The 16,676-nt window shown below is 42.4% G+C and overlaps 1 protein-coding gene across 3 annotated transcripts in view; it reads left to right on the forward strand.

Moving 5' to 3' along the window:
- The window catches only part of CHN1 (chimerin 1), an 80,505-nt gene that overhangs the window by 7,765 nt on the left and 56,064 nt on the right, over positions 1-16,676 (forward strand). For all 3 annotated transcript variants that reach the window (XM_046943703.1, NM_001012952.2, XM_040703538.2), the window contains exons 2-4: positions 8,446-8,484; positions 10,750-10,805; positions 16,412-16,443. Coding sequence is in view for 2 of the 3 variants with exons in the window: in NM_001012952.2 (NP_001012970.2) it covers positions 8,446-8,484; positions 10,750-10,805; positions 16,412-16,443 (127 nt within the window). In the remaining variant the exon portion in view is untranslated. The remainder of the gene's footprint in view (positions 1-8,445; positions 8,485-10,749; positions 10,806-16,411; positions 16,444-16,676) is intronic.

Below are 16,676 nucleotides of genomic sequence, written 5' to 3' on the forward strand. Positions count from 1 at the left end.
CTATAGACCAGGAGAGGCTGATGGATAAATTTTTTTTGCTGTAGTTATATTGGTGAGCCGTGGAATTGCCAAAAAGGAAGGTGAGGCTTTCATCTGCTCTACATGGAATATCCTATTTTGCATCCTTGGAGGCCTCTTGAAGGTTTTGTCTGAGCACAGAAAGGGGTAAGAAATGATACTTCCAGCTTTTGGATTGGGCGAAAGCTCACAGCATCTGGAGAGTGGCATTTGGAGGGAAAAAAACCTAATTCCAACTCAAGAAAAAGCACTCCACCGCATTGTGTCCATTTGCCTTCCTCTACCCCTGCCAATAACGTGTTTTAGGAGTTTCCTTCATAATACTATAAAGTGAGCCTGGTTCCAGGCAAGAGGACTTGGTAGTCTGTCCTCCTCCTTCCAGCCATGAGCGTTGATGTGTTGCATCTGTTCTGGAAATAAGAATGCAAACACAAGCCATATTTTTGCATGAGCAATGGCTTGTGTTATTGACAGCTGTTTTAGAAAATGAAAAATCTGTTTGTAATAAGAATCATAATAGGTTTGTTATAACTCTGATGGTCAAAGAACATGGGTCAAGTTTGGGAAAGGAGAGGCAACAGCATCTCTTACACCACGACAGAGAGACGTGCTTTGGAGCACAAGTCCATCCTGAGACTGTTTATAACAGCAGTCAGACATCAGATCTGCTCTTCATTTTCTCTCGGGTGACTCTGGTTTTGCCTGGGCTGCTAATGGGTGCTTTTGTTGTGTTTGTGTTCTTCCACAGGAGGCTAATGAATTCACAGCAGCTATCTTGGTCTGTAATGGAAGGGAGGGCAGGTTCTCAGCAGATTTTTACCAATGTGTGGGGAGGCAGGGTCAGTGTTGTGCTCTTTTGTTGTGGTTCAGCTTTTAGTGAAACCACAACGCTGCATTTAAAAATGTATTTTAGAGCAGGAAACTGAATGTATGTTCACTATTTCAGTGCTGATCGTGAAAAACATTCAAAGCAACCAAGCAAATAGTGATAAAACATGCCTTCTCAGTTCAGTAAATTAGGGCATTATGCAATTGATGGAGGGATTGTATTTCAAAAGTGCCTGAAAGCTCTTCCTTTATTTAGGGTCTCCTCTACACAACCTTGACTGGACAGATTTCTTATTCAGGGGAAGAGATTAATTTACAGCTGGAAGACACTACTGTAACATCACATTGGGATTTTTTGCTACTAGGGTGGTGGGTCACAATATTTGTGTAATAAAGTTCCACTCAAAATTACCCTTTGGAGGATATGCTAAAGAAATTGAGTCAAGAAATTATTTTTGTGAATGCATTTAGGCTGTAGTTAAGGAGGTGGTCACTGGCTGGAAGTTCAGGTGGAAGTGATGGTGCCCTTGCAGGTACTGCTGTTTGGGACAACTGAAACAAGCAATGGGAAGCGAGCTTGGTCCCTGTGCAGGGAGATGTTTTAAAACAGGAGACAAAGAAGGAATTGAAATAAATAATACAGAGGGAAATATAGAAAGGTTAATATTTTCTCCTATGTTAGGGCTTGTTCTGGCTAGAGTGAGAGCTGTGTAAGAGCAATAGCTTTGACATGAATTGGTGCCTACTTCTAAGCAAAGTCATCTGACCATGATCAAAGCAGTGAGCAGCGTCGCTAATGAAAGCCAGTCTGGATTTACACTAGGGAAGCTTGATTACAGTGTTCAAGTTCATGTTACTTGACATCACTTTGAATTGCTCTGAGACTTTACTGTCCTCACATAGAAGTTATTTGGACAAATCTTCTGTCAGATCTAGGAGATGTGATTCATCCAGTAGAAGTGTATGTTTGTCAACTCTAGTCTTGCAGGATTTGTTAGCAAAAGACCATTCACATACCCATAAGAAATGGTAGGGAGTTGCCCATCTCATTGTTCCAGCAACTTGGGGCAGCTGACAGCGCATTCAGCTTTAGCACAGTGGGTTAAATAAATAATTGACAGGCTGTTTTTTGCTGAAATGGAGAAATCAAAGTGGCAGATTTGATTTTGACAGCGTTATTTTGACAGATAGTTGAAAGAGCTATCATCAACCTTACAGTGGTCTGCATCAGAGGGTCAGAGGCAGCTGCCAGCTTGGCTCGCTTGTCAGCAGCCACAGCTAGCCCTGTTTGTGTCAGGTAGTGGTGCTGGCAATCCCCTGCAGCCTGTGGTCTGAAGGCAGACTGCTACAAACAGAAAATGAAATTAAATTGTTTGTTAAATGTCCACAAGGTGGCACTTGGCATCTTTTTTCCCTCTCTGAATCCTGTTTTTTATGCATATTGTAATACTGAGAAATAATTTTAGAGATGCTGAAACTTCTCCTAAACAGTCAGCTAACTGCTTTCATGGAACTGCATTTTTCCCCATTTAAACTACAGTCAAGAAAAGGGCAGCGACAGCTGCGTCCTTAGCTTGCTATTGCAGACATGAAAATTCCAGTTGTTACAAACTTCAAAGTAATTTTTTTTTAATCAGTATTTTTTGTTTGCTCTCTGAGTTTTCATTCATCATCACTCTTGCTGTCAGATGCCACTCTGTTTGGGTGGTAAAGAGGAGGGAAAACGAGAACTTGCTTCCCTTGCTTCAGTTCAGAGACAATCTAGAAGCACATCAGCTGTAGCCTGGTCTAATCACATGGCAGACAAGTCCATTTAGCAGCAGCAGTGCCCACGATAGGTAAAATATTTCCCATTGAAGGTTTCCCATTATTCATACAGAGGCAGTAATAGCATACCTGATGAGAAAAGACGCTGAACTCTGGCTGTTTTCAGTGGATGCCTCATTCTAACCCATTAGAAGCACTTCCACTGAATTTATCATCTTCAGAAAAGACATTTGTAGATATGAGGACGGCAGTGTGATTTATTTTATTTATTTTATTTTTCTCTCCCCTTCGGGGCTGATACCAGAGCGTGGCCTTCTTTAGGCCCCTTCGCTTCTTCAGAAAGTGCTTAATTTTCTCCCACAAGCAAAGCCATCGCTTGGTTGTATCAGAGGACTGAAAGTAGCCCTTGTAGTTTTCTTGGGTGTCATTCACAGTTGCTTTCTCTTAATTAGTTTTACTTATGTAAAAGTTAGAAACCTAATTATACTTGTTTGGAGATACAAGCAAAAACATGTGAGGACAAAAGAGTGAAGGAAAATAACTAAATGTTGTCCCAGGACAACATTCCTAGGCCAGAGACATAGTGTGGCTTAGTGCTGTGCCACAGCCACTCGGTGTGCTGGGCTGCCCAGGGAGTGGTGGAGTCCCCGCCTGTGGAGGCCTTCCCCAGAAGGGCAGGTGTGGCACTGAGGGACGTGGGTTAGTGGGCATGGTGGGGATGGGTCGGTGGTTGGACTGGTTGATCATAGCGGTCTCTTCCAACCTTCCTGACTCTATGAAGGGATGCTTTATTCCTGTGAGGACAGGGAGGAAACCAGCGGTGATTTCTGTGGGAGCTGTTTGCACTGCAGCTCCTTCAGTGCATAGCGGTGCCTGAAGCAGTACACAGCCTTGCCTGAAGAACAGCGCTGACGTGTCTCAAAGTTTTCAAAGCTTTTCTTTTTTTCTTCCGAATTCAAAGGAATTATCCTGCCAAGGATAACATTAAAATAGCATCAAAGACTCGATAGCAGTCTAGAAGTGTCAGTCACCGTGGCTGAGTGTCAAACAGCGTATCATATGTTCTGGAGTGATGAGAAAAGGCCAAGAATAGCTGCTGCCCTGCAGGAATCATCCTGTCCCCTGACAGGCCCTGCCATGTCCTGCTGTGGCTTGTGAAACCTTGTGTGTTCCAGTTGGGTGCAGGCCATCTGTACCCCGAGGTTCCTGGTCATTTCTCTCTTCGTGTTCACACAGAGGAGCTACGTGCTAAAGAAGTCTTCCTTCTTAGAAGCATGTTTAACGCAAGGCAGGAGGGCAGGCCACAGCTGTCTCTACTGCTCACCGAGCTTGGGCTGAAGCGACCTTCTTTGCAGCCTTTGGTGCCCGTTCCCTGCCGGAGGGGCTGGCTGCTCCACAGGACCCACTGCAGCAGCCATCACCATGCCGTGCAGCTTGCTGCTTGTACCAAGGCTCTGCCCGCAGCCTGTTTTGTTCGCTAACTGTTAGTAGCACAGGTAGCAGAGGGACGGAGGCTTTGTGGAGGAAGCTTTGGTCTCATCTGGCAGTGGCAAAGGACCCATGGCGTGTTTCATTCCTGCCACGGCACACATATGAGGGCTTCTGCAAAATGCTCTGCGCTGCTAGGTGCTGGCATGGGCAGAGACCAGCATCTCCTATCTACTCTGAAGCTGTGGTGCTGCGTCCATCTGTTTTACTACTGCTGCCGAGGGCGGTGGCTGTACTTATCCTTTAATTACTTTGATGCTGCTTGAGTTTTATTTTGGTTGGAGTGCATAAAAGCCCAAACTGCTAAGGCCCCTTTACTGCTTTAAAGCATTTTGTGATGGCTTGTCTTTAGTTTCTGAAAGGCTGTTGGCACTTGCGCTCTGAGAACAGGGATGAAATGACATTCTCTGCTTGGCTCTGATGTTCTTGTGGCTTGAGAATCTCACCAGCAATATGCCTTTATAGCTTTATTTCTGTAAGTCGAGTAAACCCTTTGGGCATATAGAAGGTGCTAATAAGCAACATTTTGAGGCCGAGGAGGAATTTTCTAGAAGTTTTTTCAGGGGCACAAGGAGACAAGGAGGAGTCTGTTTAAAGGGTCAGCAAATGGCCGTGGCTGCTTGTCATCCACCTCTCCAGGAGTTAAAATTTGACCCACGCTGCTGCCAAATAAAGCATGATCTAGTATCTTAAAACACATGCTAATGCTTACTAGACTACAGCACACAGAAGAAGGTTTTATACTTGCATCTTTTTATATTTATGGCATACCATTCCTTGGGCCTAGAGCTGTTCAGAGAACATGAAATTAAATTTACTTCTCCTAATCACACTGAGGTTTTGTGAACGTGGCTAGGAGTCAGCTTCTTCCACAAGGTTTGCCATTTGAGGCCTCACCTCTGTTTGACAGGGATATTGCCGAACACAGCCCAGGTCTGGGGCAGGAGCTGCTGTGCCAGCAGATAGCTGGTTATTTCCTTCCAGACAGCATTAAACTAATCTCTGCCATGAGGTTACAGATCACCATGCTGCAGGAGATGACATACAGTAAAAGAAAAACAAAACTGAATTCTCTGTAGCAAGCCTCACAGCAAGCCCTAAATTACTTGATAGGGTTACCATGCATGGTTACACTGCTGCTGCTCTACCCTAGGGCTGGCTGGTCTTCAGTGGGGAGATAGAAGGAGCCATTTCAAGCAGAGGTAAATATTTTTACTCTTTCTATAAAAGGAATACACAGAGACAAGCAGTCTAAACAGTTTGAGGCGATAGTAACAGTTTTCATATCTGCAGTTAAAACGTGCACTCAGAAAGTACTAAAGTTGTGCAGATTTATCTGATGGACAAAATGGCAGCCGGTAAGAAGAAAATAGCAGTGGGAAATGCTACGTTGTCATGTCACAGTTAGTCAGATCTATGGAAAAATCTGAGGTGCTCTCACAGTACTTGTGTCTGTATGTGAACTTCTCAGTGGCTGCATGATTTTCTATTGGCAGAAAGTCTTTTCTGGTGCAAGCATGAATTTCTGATGGTCATCTTCTGCTTTTCGCTTCTGAATTGCAGGCAGTTCTTGCACAATTTGCATGGTTTCCTTTTTCTTTCATAAATCTACACGCTTCAAGGAGGTCAGGCTGGGCGCAGAAGGCAGAACTCCTGTCCCACCATGGCATTTCTGCCCAGGAGGGGTCTGCTGCGCAGTGAGCGCTGGCAGAACAGCAGAAACAGTCAGGGATCCCAAACCAGAGGCACTGCAGCATTACAGGTCTGCAATAAGGTACTCGCTTTGCAGACTGGTTTTGTTTTGCTGTGGGTTCAAGAGTAAGAACTGATCTACAGGGTAGAGGACTGAACATCAATTTTCATGTGCCCTGCAGCGTTATTTCCCCTTACCCTTATAACTTCCCTTTGCTTTGAGATTTAAAGTGATTTGTCATCGAATCAGAGTTTAAGATCAAAATCAGTTTGAGATATTCTTACTCTCTTCTTTATATATGCGTATGTATTGATAACATGACAAGTCTACTTAGAAGCTTGAAAGTACAGGTTTTAAGGAGTCAGCTGTTTCTTTTCTGATCTAGTCTAGGGTGGAAAATGATTAAAGAGCAGTACGGATTCAAGGCATAGAATTGGAAGAAGTTGTGATAAACCATATAAAAACAAAACCTCATACCCTTCCAATCAAAGCAAAGTCCTGAAGAGTTCAAGATGTTGCATTGCTTGGGATAGTGGGAAGTTATCAAACGTTTTCTTTTCTAAAGGTTAGGAAGCTTGCTCAGCTCCAGCACCTGCCCGCTTCAACGGACCAAGTCTAAAACTGCGGTTTCTGTACCCCGCAGCACATCTTGTAGAAAATGATTTGATTTTATCATGGAGATGCTTAGCAGTGCTGAGGTACCGTGCCGATGGGAGCTGTACAAAGATCTGAGAACTGCCAGCATGGAGTTCATTGTGTTAATTGGATGGTGATGCAGTGTTAGTGAGAAGATGTATTTTGGGTTCAGCGTCTTCTGTGTTTTGCTCATCATGCCTTAAAGTGCTTTTTGGGTACTTTGGATGCCTAATTGGAGGTACTGCACACAGAGTACTGCGCTGTCTGAAAATCAAACCCTTGGTAGATAGGACCACCTCAACTGGTCTTTAAAAACAGGAGGCCGACAGCCAATCCAATGCATGTACTCATTACTTTTTGTGTAACACAGTGATTTGTAGAACTAGAAACATCCTTACACCAAAGGGAACACTGCAGACCCTTTCCTCCACTGTTGGTGCTGCACTATTCTTGCTGCTATCGTATTTGTATCAGATAACTTCTTTCTTTGAATCACAATAGGAACGACCTTTTGTTTTTTCGTGTGGGATGGCCTGGGGGTATTCTAACACTGGTAAGGCAGTAAAGCTTACAGAGGGATTTTCTAACAAAATACTTGTGCACAGCTGCATAACATAAATCATTCCTTTCAATTTCTGAGCGTTACATGTTTGTTATATGAAAGTTACTGCTGTTCTTGTCTGACTTTAACAAGGTTTGGGGTTTTTTGTTTGGCACAAATAATGCTGCTTTTCAGCTTTATGATCGTGCTTCCCATACCCTAACAATTACGTGGCCTGAGTGCAAGCAAGTCCAGGTTAGGCTGCCAAAATGTTTGTATTTTCATAACAGTCAGCTCATATTTTACAAATACAGAGCGTTGTCCTTCACTGACGTTATTTATTTGTCAACGCAACTGGTGCCGATGCTGCCAAGAGTAAGCTATAGCAGAAGGGAATGCAGCTAGGGGGATAAGAGTCCTCTCCTGGGACTAAACCCATTATTTTCACTTTCATGTTTTGCCCTTTTTTCCACGTGGCACTGCAGTGCAAAGGCATCTCATTACAATCCTTCTGGAATGAATCGATTTGCATTGCCTTAATTAAAAATACCGGAGTAGGAGTGGGTGATCGCTGCTGCATCTGTTGCTGCTCATCCTCCATCTCTGTGTTTGTGGGTGCGTTGTCGGGGCCCCGGGGCACGGTGGCACATCTCCAGGGCCTTCCGAAGGTCACATTGCTCTGGGCAATGGCTGTTTGACCACGTGCTGCCTTAGCAATAAAGGAGCAGTGAATTGTGTTTGAAAACCCTGCTTACACTGAGAATGGAAAACATCTCCTTCCTCTTAACTCTGCTTTAGAGACAGGATGGAAGAGTCTCTCTTCTTGCAAAACGTGGACTTCCATGTTGGATTTTACTGTAGGAGTAGTTAATTGCTGTCCAGAAGAGGAAGAAGCTATTGACAGGAGTGAGTTAGGTGAGGGGTGATTTTTCAGGGTATTAACTGAGGTTGAAAAAATCTTTATCTTGTAGTTTAAAATGAACTTAGAGTTTGTTAGGAAGAAGTTCCTTACTGTGAAAGTGATGAGACACTGGAACAGGTTGCTCAGTGAGGTTGTGGACGCCCCCTCTCTGAAGGCATTCAAGGCCAGGCTGGATGGGGCTTTGAGCAGCATGATCTGGAGGGAGGTGTCACTGGGTGGTCTTAAAGGTCCCTCCCAACCCAAACCATTCAATGATTCTACGTACATAATAAAACACTATGCATTACCCGTCCCCTCTGATGTTTTGGCTCCTGATCTGCATGTTTGTCTTCTTGTAAATGGTTTTATTTCTGGCTAAGGATAATACCTTTCCATATATTCCATTTAAGTAAAGAGGACGAACTTCTGCCAGGCTGCTCTGTACTTCATTACTAAAAAGAATTACAGAATCCAGGTGCAATATTTATCTTCATACTGCAAGCACTTCTGTGATGTTATTTCTGTGTTAAAACGTTTCTAACGCAACATTAAAAACTGCCATTGTTCTTTCAGATACTGATGAATACAGACCACCTGTTTGGAAATCTTACTGTAAGTATCTCAACTTTTTATTTCTTTCAAGTCGGAACTAAGAAACTTTCAGCCAGGTGCCTTGAAAAGAGGCTCGTTTTTGTTTTCATCTGAGTGTATGGGAACTGTTGAGTCATGGCCTGAACCACTGATTGAGCACTTGAGGAAAGGACCCGGTCAGCCCTGGGAGCACAGGTGAAGGCGATTCAGCTGCGTGACCAGAAGGGGTGGAGCCTGGCTGCACCTCTCTTAGACCTCATTTAAGGGCTGACTGCCAGTGGGGATGGATTTCCTTATGGAGCTCCTGATTTTGTGGAGTTTTCCCCCCATGAGTCTTGAGCTTTAGATATGGGTGAGCATTCTTTTCCTGTTTGTCTCTTTTGCCATTCCACCATGCTAATCTTTCCAACTGTAACATGTAAGTATAAGTTTAAGGAGCACCAGAAGCTTTTTTATCTTCCGTGAATCTGAGCAGCGCTGTCTGTTTGGGCATCGTATTCCAGGCCACAGTCAGGAATAGGAGTGTCCAACCTTTCTTATGCCTTGCCAGAAGCTGGAGGCTCAGACAAGTATGTGTGCACCCCCTCTCCTGCGCTGTCTTGGTTCACTGCAGCAAACCATTCCCATAGCGCAGAATTAAGTGCACAGTCACGGGGTTTGCTTGTATTTCTCTCTCCTGATGGATGAAGGGGAATTGCTTGTTTGACTTCCCCAGTGATAATTGCAGCAAGGAAACTGATGTTGAAGTTTGAAGTGCATACCTCAATTAGAGGAAAAGAAATGCTCATCCTGTTTTTGTCACTTAACTAGTCTACCTGCTGTGCTTCTGTCTGGAAGATGAGAGAAGGTGCTGTCTTCTGGGACGAGGAATTTCTTTCCAGAAAACTTTTTCAAACCTGTTTGAAGTAAAGAGGGAAACAATTCACAACTTTCGTCCAATTTCTGCAAAGCGTGTTGATTCTGCTGTGCTCTTCTTTGAAATTCAGAGACACCCATATTCACTTTGCCATTTATTTTTTTTGAACCGTACTCTATGGCTTTTAAAATTGAATGTAGAAAAGGGTCAGTGCCATCAGAAATGGCTTTTACAATGGAAGCTAGAGGATCTGTGCGCTAGGCAAGTAAAGGTTTGTGCTATGCCTGAAATGAGGATTGATGTTTTAAACGTGTTTGCTGGTTTTCATCAGTTGCATTAATCATTTTGGTAATGCTGATACGGGATGGTTAGCATTGATTTTTAGTAACAGCAGGAAAAAAACATGGGCTTTTTTTATTTGGAACAAAGGGAGTCAATTTTTCCAGTTGATCTCACTATTGCCAAATCATTGGGCAGTTGGCCATTTTTTCCATTCTCATGTAATTTTGCACATAAATACACTGTTTGTCAGTGGAAAAGCCTCATCATCAAATGAGAAGAGTAATGACCTTGAATCTTACTGGATAAAGTAATGTATGGTTTTGTTACCTGAAGAAAATGGCAGACACGTCAGCCATTGGCGTTAGTACTGATGATTGAAAGATAATTAAAAAACATTACAATTCCAAACGCCCGTTTTATTGGTTCTGGTCCTATTCAAATAATAATTTGTTGTTGACAGCCTTGTTTTGCAGTTGACTTACCAAACCAAGCTGGTTTCATGGTAGAAGTTGACAGTCACTCAGCTGGTATTAAGCTATAAAGTTGCCGCTGGCTCCTATGATTTATTTTGGCTTAATGGGTCTCATATTAAAAATAAAAGAGGTTTAGAAGATACTAGTAAGTGTATGTTATAATTTAGGCCTTAGCTGCTTTACTTTGCTATTTGACTCCTGCTGTCTTTAGATCGGCAAATGCAAAGGCCATTTTTTCCCTTGTTCAAGAAGGTCACCGCTGAGTAGTGGCAAAAGCATTGGGTTTGATTCTGCAAAGTTCTGAATGACTCCTGTGCACTGTTGCTGTATTTTTGGTGACCAAACAAAGGTCCATTCATTGCAAGAAGTGTGATAGCTGCCTGATTTCACGTGTAATCAACTTTAATTTGCATTTATCTTAATTCCTTCTCTGATCTGCTTGGCCAGAGACTCCCTAGTGCTTGAGCAACTAATTGTAAAAGTAATCAATACTTCTGGTTCGGCTAGAAATATTCTTATTTCTGACATCTTGTGAGTGATTTTGAGACCTTCATACCTGTGTATTCATATTAAATCTTGCAGTAAGTCTTCTTTTAAACAGAAAAAATAGATGTAAAATCCGAACAGCTATGGTGATTCGATATTAACCAGAATGTAACTTCTGCCTTCTCTCAGTGTATCAGTTGCAACAGGAAGCTCCCCATCCTAGAAGGATAACCTGCACTTGTGAGGTAGGTATCATTATCATTCAGTTTTATGAGTCCAGTAATTCTGAGTCTGTGCGTAATGTTGTGCAACCCAAACAGCGCTCTGTGGGAGACGTGGCAGTGTGATTGGTGTGAGTGATAAATCAACAAGCAGAAGTGTAATACCTCCTCACATTCTCTTTTTGAGCCTCAGTACTTAGGGCTTGTCAATACTAGTTGCTAAGCTATGCAGAGCCACAGCTTTTAAGGATCCAAACAGAAACAATGGGCCCTGCTGAGATGCAGTGATACAGAAGCACCTGCTCCTGGGGCTGGGTGTTGTGACAGACCCTGAATTGCCAGCACATCCTGCACAGTGTTGTGGTGGACTCGCACCTCCTCAGAGCTGTGGTGCTGGCAGCTGTGGCTGGTAAAATTACCCCTGCCAGCAAGGGTCTGCTTGTGGCTACATCTCTCTTGCAGCTTCAGTTAGGAACCTGGGAAGCATTAATTTCAGTTATGAAAATACCAAAATGTTAGGCTTGACATATGAACAGTATTACAGAGCATAACTGCATAACCACTGAAAGTTATTACATTGCTGCAATAAAACTTAAGCATTTTTATCATGTGCCAAGAGAAAGGAAATTAATCCTTGCAATATGTTAGTCATTTTGACGTCGTATTAAATACAGAGGGACACAGCACTGTCAGGAACACTAATAGCTTGCAGTTTAGATCAGAAGGAGGATTACTTTACACAATTAAACAGGCGTTTCGCTGTCATCTTTTCAAATGCCCAATTGTGATTGCATGAAATAGCCTGTCAGTTTTCAAGATAAAAGGTAGAGATTTAACAGAAACAAAATACTTCATTTAGTGGAAGCACTCCTGACTTCTGTTAATTTGATGGATTTGTATTTTTATGAACAATGTAACAATAGCTGATTGCACTTAAGCAAGCCTTAGCTCTAGGAAAGAATGCATTAATTTTTCAAGAAGCGTTGTAGCCCTGGGTGATGAGAAGTCACAAGCAAATTTTAAACAGTGTTCTCAGAATGCTATTAGGCTTCAGCTGGGTGAGTTCAGACAAACAAGCAGAGATATAAATGTGTATGTTTGATCATGCAAAATGTTTCCTCCCTCTGGGGTGATGGAAATCCTTCAGATCCAGTTTGGCCTCTTTGCAGGATCGAACAAGACTTGTTCATGCACGGCAAATACAAAAGTATCTGGATAAAGCTTATTCAAATGCAAGTCACACTGACCACTATAATTCTCTCATTTTACTTTTGATACCATTAATTATAAAAATAAAATTTTATCAGGTATTATAGAGGCAACAAATTGAAAAACTGGACCAGTTTTTCAATTTTTTACAAGTTTAACAAAGTGCAAAATTTTCCATGTGCAACAAAAAAGAAGGGAGACGTTCTGTGTTTTAAAATAGCTTCATCCCAGCCCTTGAACTGCTGAGCAAACCCATGTCTGCACCGTGAGCGCTGCTGAAGAAACTGAGAAGTAAAATCTGCAGGGTTTAGAAATCAGTACGAATTGAGCTAAATAAAAGAGCTATGAAAGAATGAGTCAGTTGCAGACATATAGCTGCAGAGCAGCACATATTAAGTGGTTTTTTTTTTTTTTCCCCTTTATGGTATCCATTCAGCAGGAAAAAAAACCAACCTCTTTGAAGGTTATTTTTACCTAATGAAGGTAAAATTGAAATAATGCATTACAACACAGATAAGTGTTTTTCATTATAAACATTGAACAGTTTTTGCAGCTGCTTCAGATTAGATGTGGAAATGTATTCATTGAGCAGTAACATGTTTAACCTTTCTCTGTGGTCTCAGCCTCTCCTGCTAGTGTTGAGCTTTGTGATCTGCTCTTTCTCAGCTGGGTTACTATTAGCAGCCATGCATGAGTCAGTGGGGAGCAGAGTCTTTTCCTAAGTGGTTGAATTATTCAGCTGTATAAACGAATTCATAAATATTAGGAAGAGAATTTTGGTCCAGCGAACATCAAAGAGGTCAGTGGGAGGGAACAACGTGTAATTTGGTAAGGTATTAGCGCCTAAATTGCTCCCCTTGTGTTACTGTATTCCACTTGTTGAAAAAAAAAGCAAGATTGATGGTTAGAGGAAAAGCACTTGTTAACGAATAATTGGATGTCACACTTTAAAATAAAGAAATCCCACTCTTATTTGAGGTGCAAAGGCACGTAGTGTACAAGTGCTGATACTGAGAGGTGCATTCAACAGAATGACCTACTTAACATGAAACACTTCTCAAATACAGAGTTTGAGCTGCTGCACCAGTTTTGTATCAGAACAATATGCAGATCAGTGGAGTTACGCCGAGCTAGAAAGAGCAGTGCTGCTTCTGGAGATTTTTGTTGTGAATGTGCCATAGAGCCAAGCCTTTTAACTCGGTGTGATGTTCACTTGCAAACTTTAATGTTGGTGATTTCGTAATATGGTGAGGGTGTTGGATTTCTGTATGAGATCTACATCAATATTACAATGCTGTTTGTCCAGTTAATACTGCATTACCTCTCTGGAATTTCTGTTTATTGTGCATATCATCTTCTATTTACGTGTGCGTGTTCACATGCAGGCATATGTAGGGCATCCTTAACTGCCATCTGAAGGCATTCTATGATACATCTTTAACAATTAGGAATGGAAAATTATCAAAAAGTCTGATGGAGGAGATACTTAAGATCGCTGCCCTTTCCTGCCCTATAACAAGGCTTCATCCTGATTTGGTGCTAGTAGTAAACAAGCTGTTAAACAACATCTCTGTGTAGCCTTATGAAGATGGCCTCTGCACACAGTCAGACTGGGCATACCTAATGCACATCCGTGTTACAGCTGTTCGTAGAGGTGGCTTTGTCGGTGTCATACTCAGGAGGATGTTCCAGCCTCCATGATATGTAGGCTCTTCTCCAAAGGAGTGGTTCCTGTAAGGTACTCACTAGGTCTGCCCAATTATCTGTTCCTAAACTTGGTTATATTGGCTTCACCTCAGTTCATGGGGAAATGAAAAAATCAGAAACAAAGCAGCAGTGAATAATTACATTCACCTTTGTGTTTCTTGTAGATACTGCAGCAAGGCCCAGATCTTACCTGTGGCCTCAAGTGCATGTACAATTCAAGTAAGCAAATAGAAAACAAATACCTCGCAATTAATGCAGCTGCTTTGGTTTTATTTCAAAACAAATTCCCTTTCTCACATAGGTTTTAGTTCCAGTCCCACTGCACGTTTCTGTTTTGTGCCCTAAGCTTGCTGCTGACCCAGTTTAAGTCAGCCCCGCAAGGCTTTGTGCTGACCTCATTGGCTCTCAGTGCACACACGTAGCTGGAGGACGCAGAAATACAGTGTGGTGGGAACTTTGGGAAGTCCAAACACACACAGAAACCCAGGAAAGCTGCATCTTGCTTCCAGCTGAAGTAAGAGCAAATGCCATGCTTTCTTTTAGGCCTAATTTACTATGAGTCAAGTTGGTGCAATGATACTCATAGGAAGCGTTGTAGAAAGCTGAAGCGCGGTGCTAATGGTCAGACATGATAAATGTGGTTTACAAGAACTGTTTGTTTTCATACGTTCACAATGACTGCGCTGGATGTGTAGCCCAGCTAGTGCGGTGTGAAGAGGGCCCCCGCTGAGCCCAGGTGGAGTGGTCTTAGAATCTAAATGTACACATTCAGTCTCGGTGACAAAAAGCTAATATTATGATAAGTAAAAAAGTTATTGAGAAAGCACACAGACACGCGCACAGAAAACCAGGCTGGGAACCAAGTGGGTTCCTGTTGCACGGGGTCTTATAAAAGCAGGCTGTGTTGCAAATCGGCATATACAGTGACGTTTTTACGCAGTTGGTAAAACTGATCAATAGGGACTCAATGTCAACCAGAGCGGTTATTTTGCTTCCTAACTCACAGTCCACCAAGGTGAACTGCAAACCCGGCCCGGAGGCCCAGTGAGCTCCTGCCATCTGCCCGTTCATGTTTTCAACTCATTCCACAGAATGCAGTCTTAGAGTTTCTCTTAGATTTGCAATCATTCTGAGCGTGACCTGTCACCTTACTATTCCGCTGCTGAAATGGAATACTTTTGCCTGTTTAAACTTCCCAATTTTGTCGTACGAATTCACTGTGTTTGCTGAGAGGAAACTGCAACGGACAGACGACCAAATCAGACAACAGCATTCTTTTCTGCAAACTGCCTGAGCCCGCTGTCTTTTCTTGAGCTTCAAAGTTAGCTGCGCAAAGACAGGAATTGTTGCAGGTTTCTATAGTAACTGCAAAATAATTGTGCTTTTTTCTGATTCCATACTGTCTTCCTTTTTAATAAAATAGCCTAATTTTAACCAAAAGAAGTAAGATTTTTTTTTTCCCCCTTTTTTTGAATTGATCCAATGTCTTCTGTAGCTTTCAGTGCGGTTATCACACCGGTCAACTCCTGGTTGGTTTTATGGGGGAAAAGAAAATATTTTTTATAACATTTTGATCTTCCCTGTGACTAAATGTTTTCACAGAAATGATGAGCCATCTCAACAGCTTTTTATTTGCTGGGAGCACGGAAGAGTTGTCACTGGACTGTATATTGGGTTGTGTTTGTTTGACGTTTTGTACGTCTGAAGTATTTATTTATACTCCGCTGAGGTAACTGGAGAGGAGTGCTAATTTTAATAGGCAGTTGTCAGAAAGATGGGAAAAGGAAACTAGAGTGGCAGTTTACTGCAAGTACTTGTTATTTTATTGTAGCTGGGTCGTTTTAGACTCTCGTAGTTCAGGTTGTATAACTAAGTGCTGAATTTTATTTTCCCAAGATTTCCCTGCTCTAAATTTGGCAAAGAAGGATAACCTAGTGGGTTAGGTTATTGAGCTTACTTGAAGGAGGTCTTCCGTCCCTCTCTTGTCAAAAACTTCCCACACAATTGCAAATGAGTTGCTTCATCCAAAATACTTAGCAGGAAAATTGACTCTTGCCACCCTTTGCCTGGTGCGTCCATTCACACTATAGGGTCTCTGGAGAATGGGCTGCCTTGTGTTACCCAGTAGGGCGCTTTCATGTGTGATGCTGAGGTTTCTTAGATGATTCTGTAGGTCACAGTTGAGTGGAGTAGTACACAAATTAGGCACTCACTAATGATCCTTTAATCTGCCATGTGCCCTCCCTGAGTGTGACAGTGGCTTTGTTTTCCCTGCCAGTGACAGCACCACCTGTATGATGAAATATACTACTTACATTAAAGAGTTTTGCAAATGTTTTGTTACACTAGTGCACTTAATACAGTACATTTCTGTGAAATGAATATTTTACTTCATTTGTTGACAATTTGCATTAGCAACACTTAATGCCATCAGTTCGTGTTAGCAGAGACCCATGGAGGACATGACCCAAGCAGCTCATTCCTTCTCACCCCGTGTTAAACCTTTCAGAAGTGCAGTGTTCTCCCGAAGTTCCACCTTTGCCTTCCTGTATTCCACTCACAGGGAAAATTCTGGCATAGCCAATGGTTTTGATACGTAATTTACTGTTATGTCCCTATGTCCCTACCTATTAATAATATTCTGTTAAGGACATTATGTTGATCCACTTGTAAATGTGAAACATTACAGATTCCATCTGTGTTTTTTTTTCTAGGTAGAGAACCGTCCCAAATATTATGGAAGAGAGTAAGTAACATGCGTCTCAGTGTGCATTTATTTCCATGATGTGTTGGTTGATAACATTTACGGGAAACCCTGAAAGTGTTTGCAGTGGGCACTGTTTTTCAGCATGGTTTGCACAGAAGCATAAAGGCTTGGACATGCCATTGTGCCCTTCATAGGCAGCTTTCCCTTGCAGCAGGTGACTTTGCAGTGCTTTGCTCCAGCACCTGCCTAGCTGTCTCTGTGCAAGACCTTGG

The sequence above is a fragment of the Gallus gallus genome, chromosome 7 (assembly GCF_016699485.2).
Source record: "Gallus gallus isolate bGalGal1 chromosome 7, bGalGal1.mat.broiler.GRCg7b, whole genome shotgun sequence".
Classification (NCBI taxonomy): domain Eukaryota; kingdom Metazoa; phylum Chordata; class Aves; order Galliformes; family Phasianidae; genus Gallus; species Gallus gallus.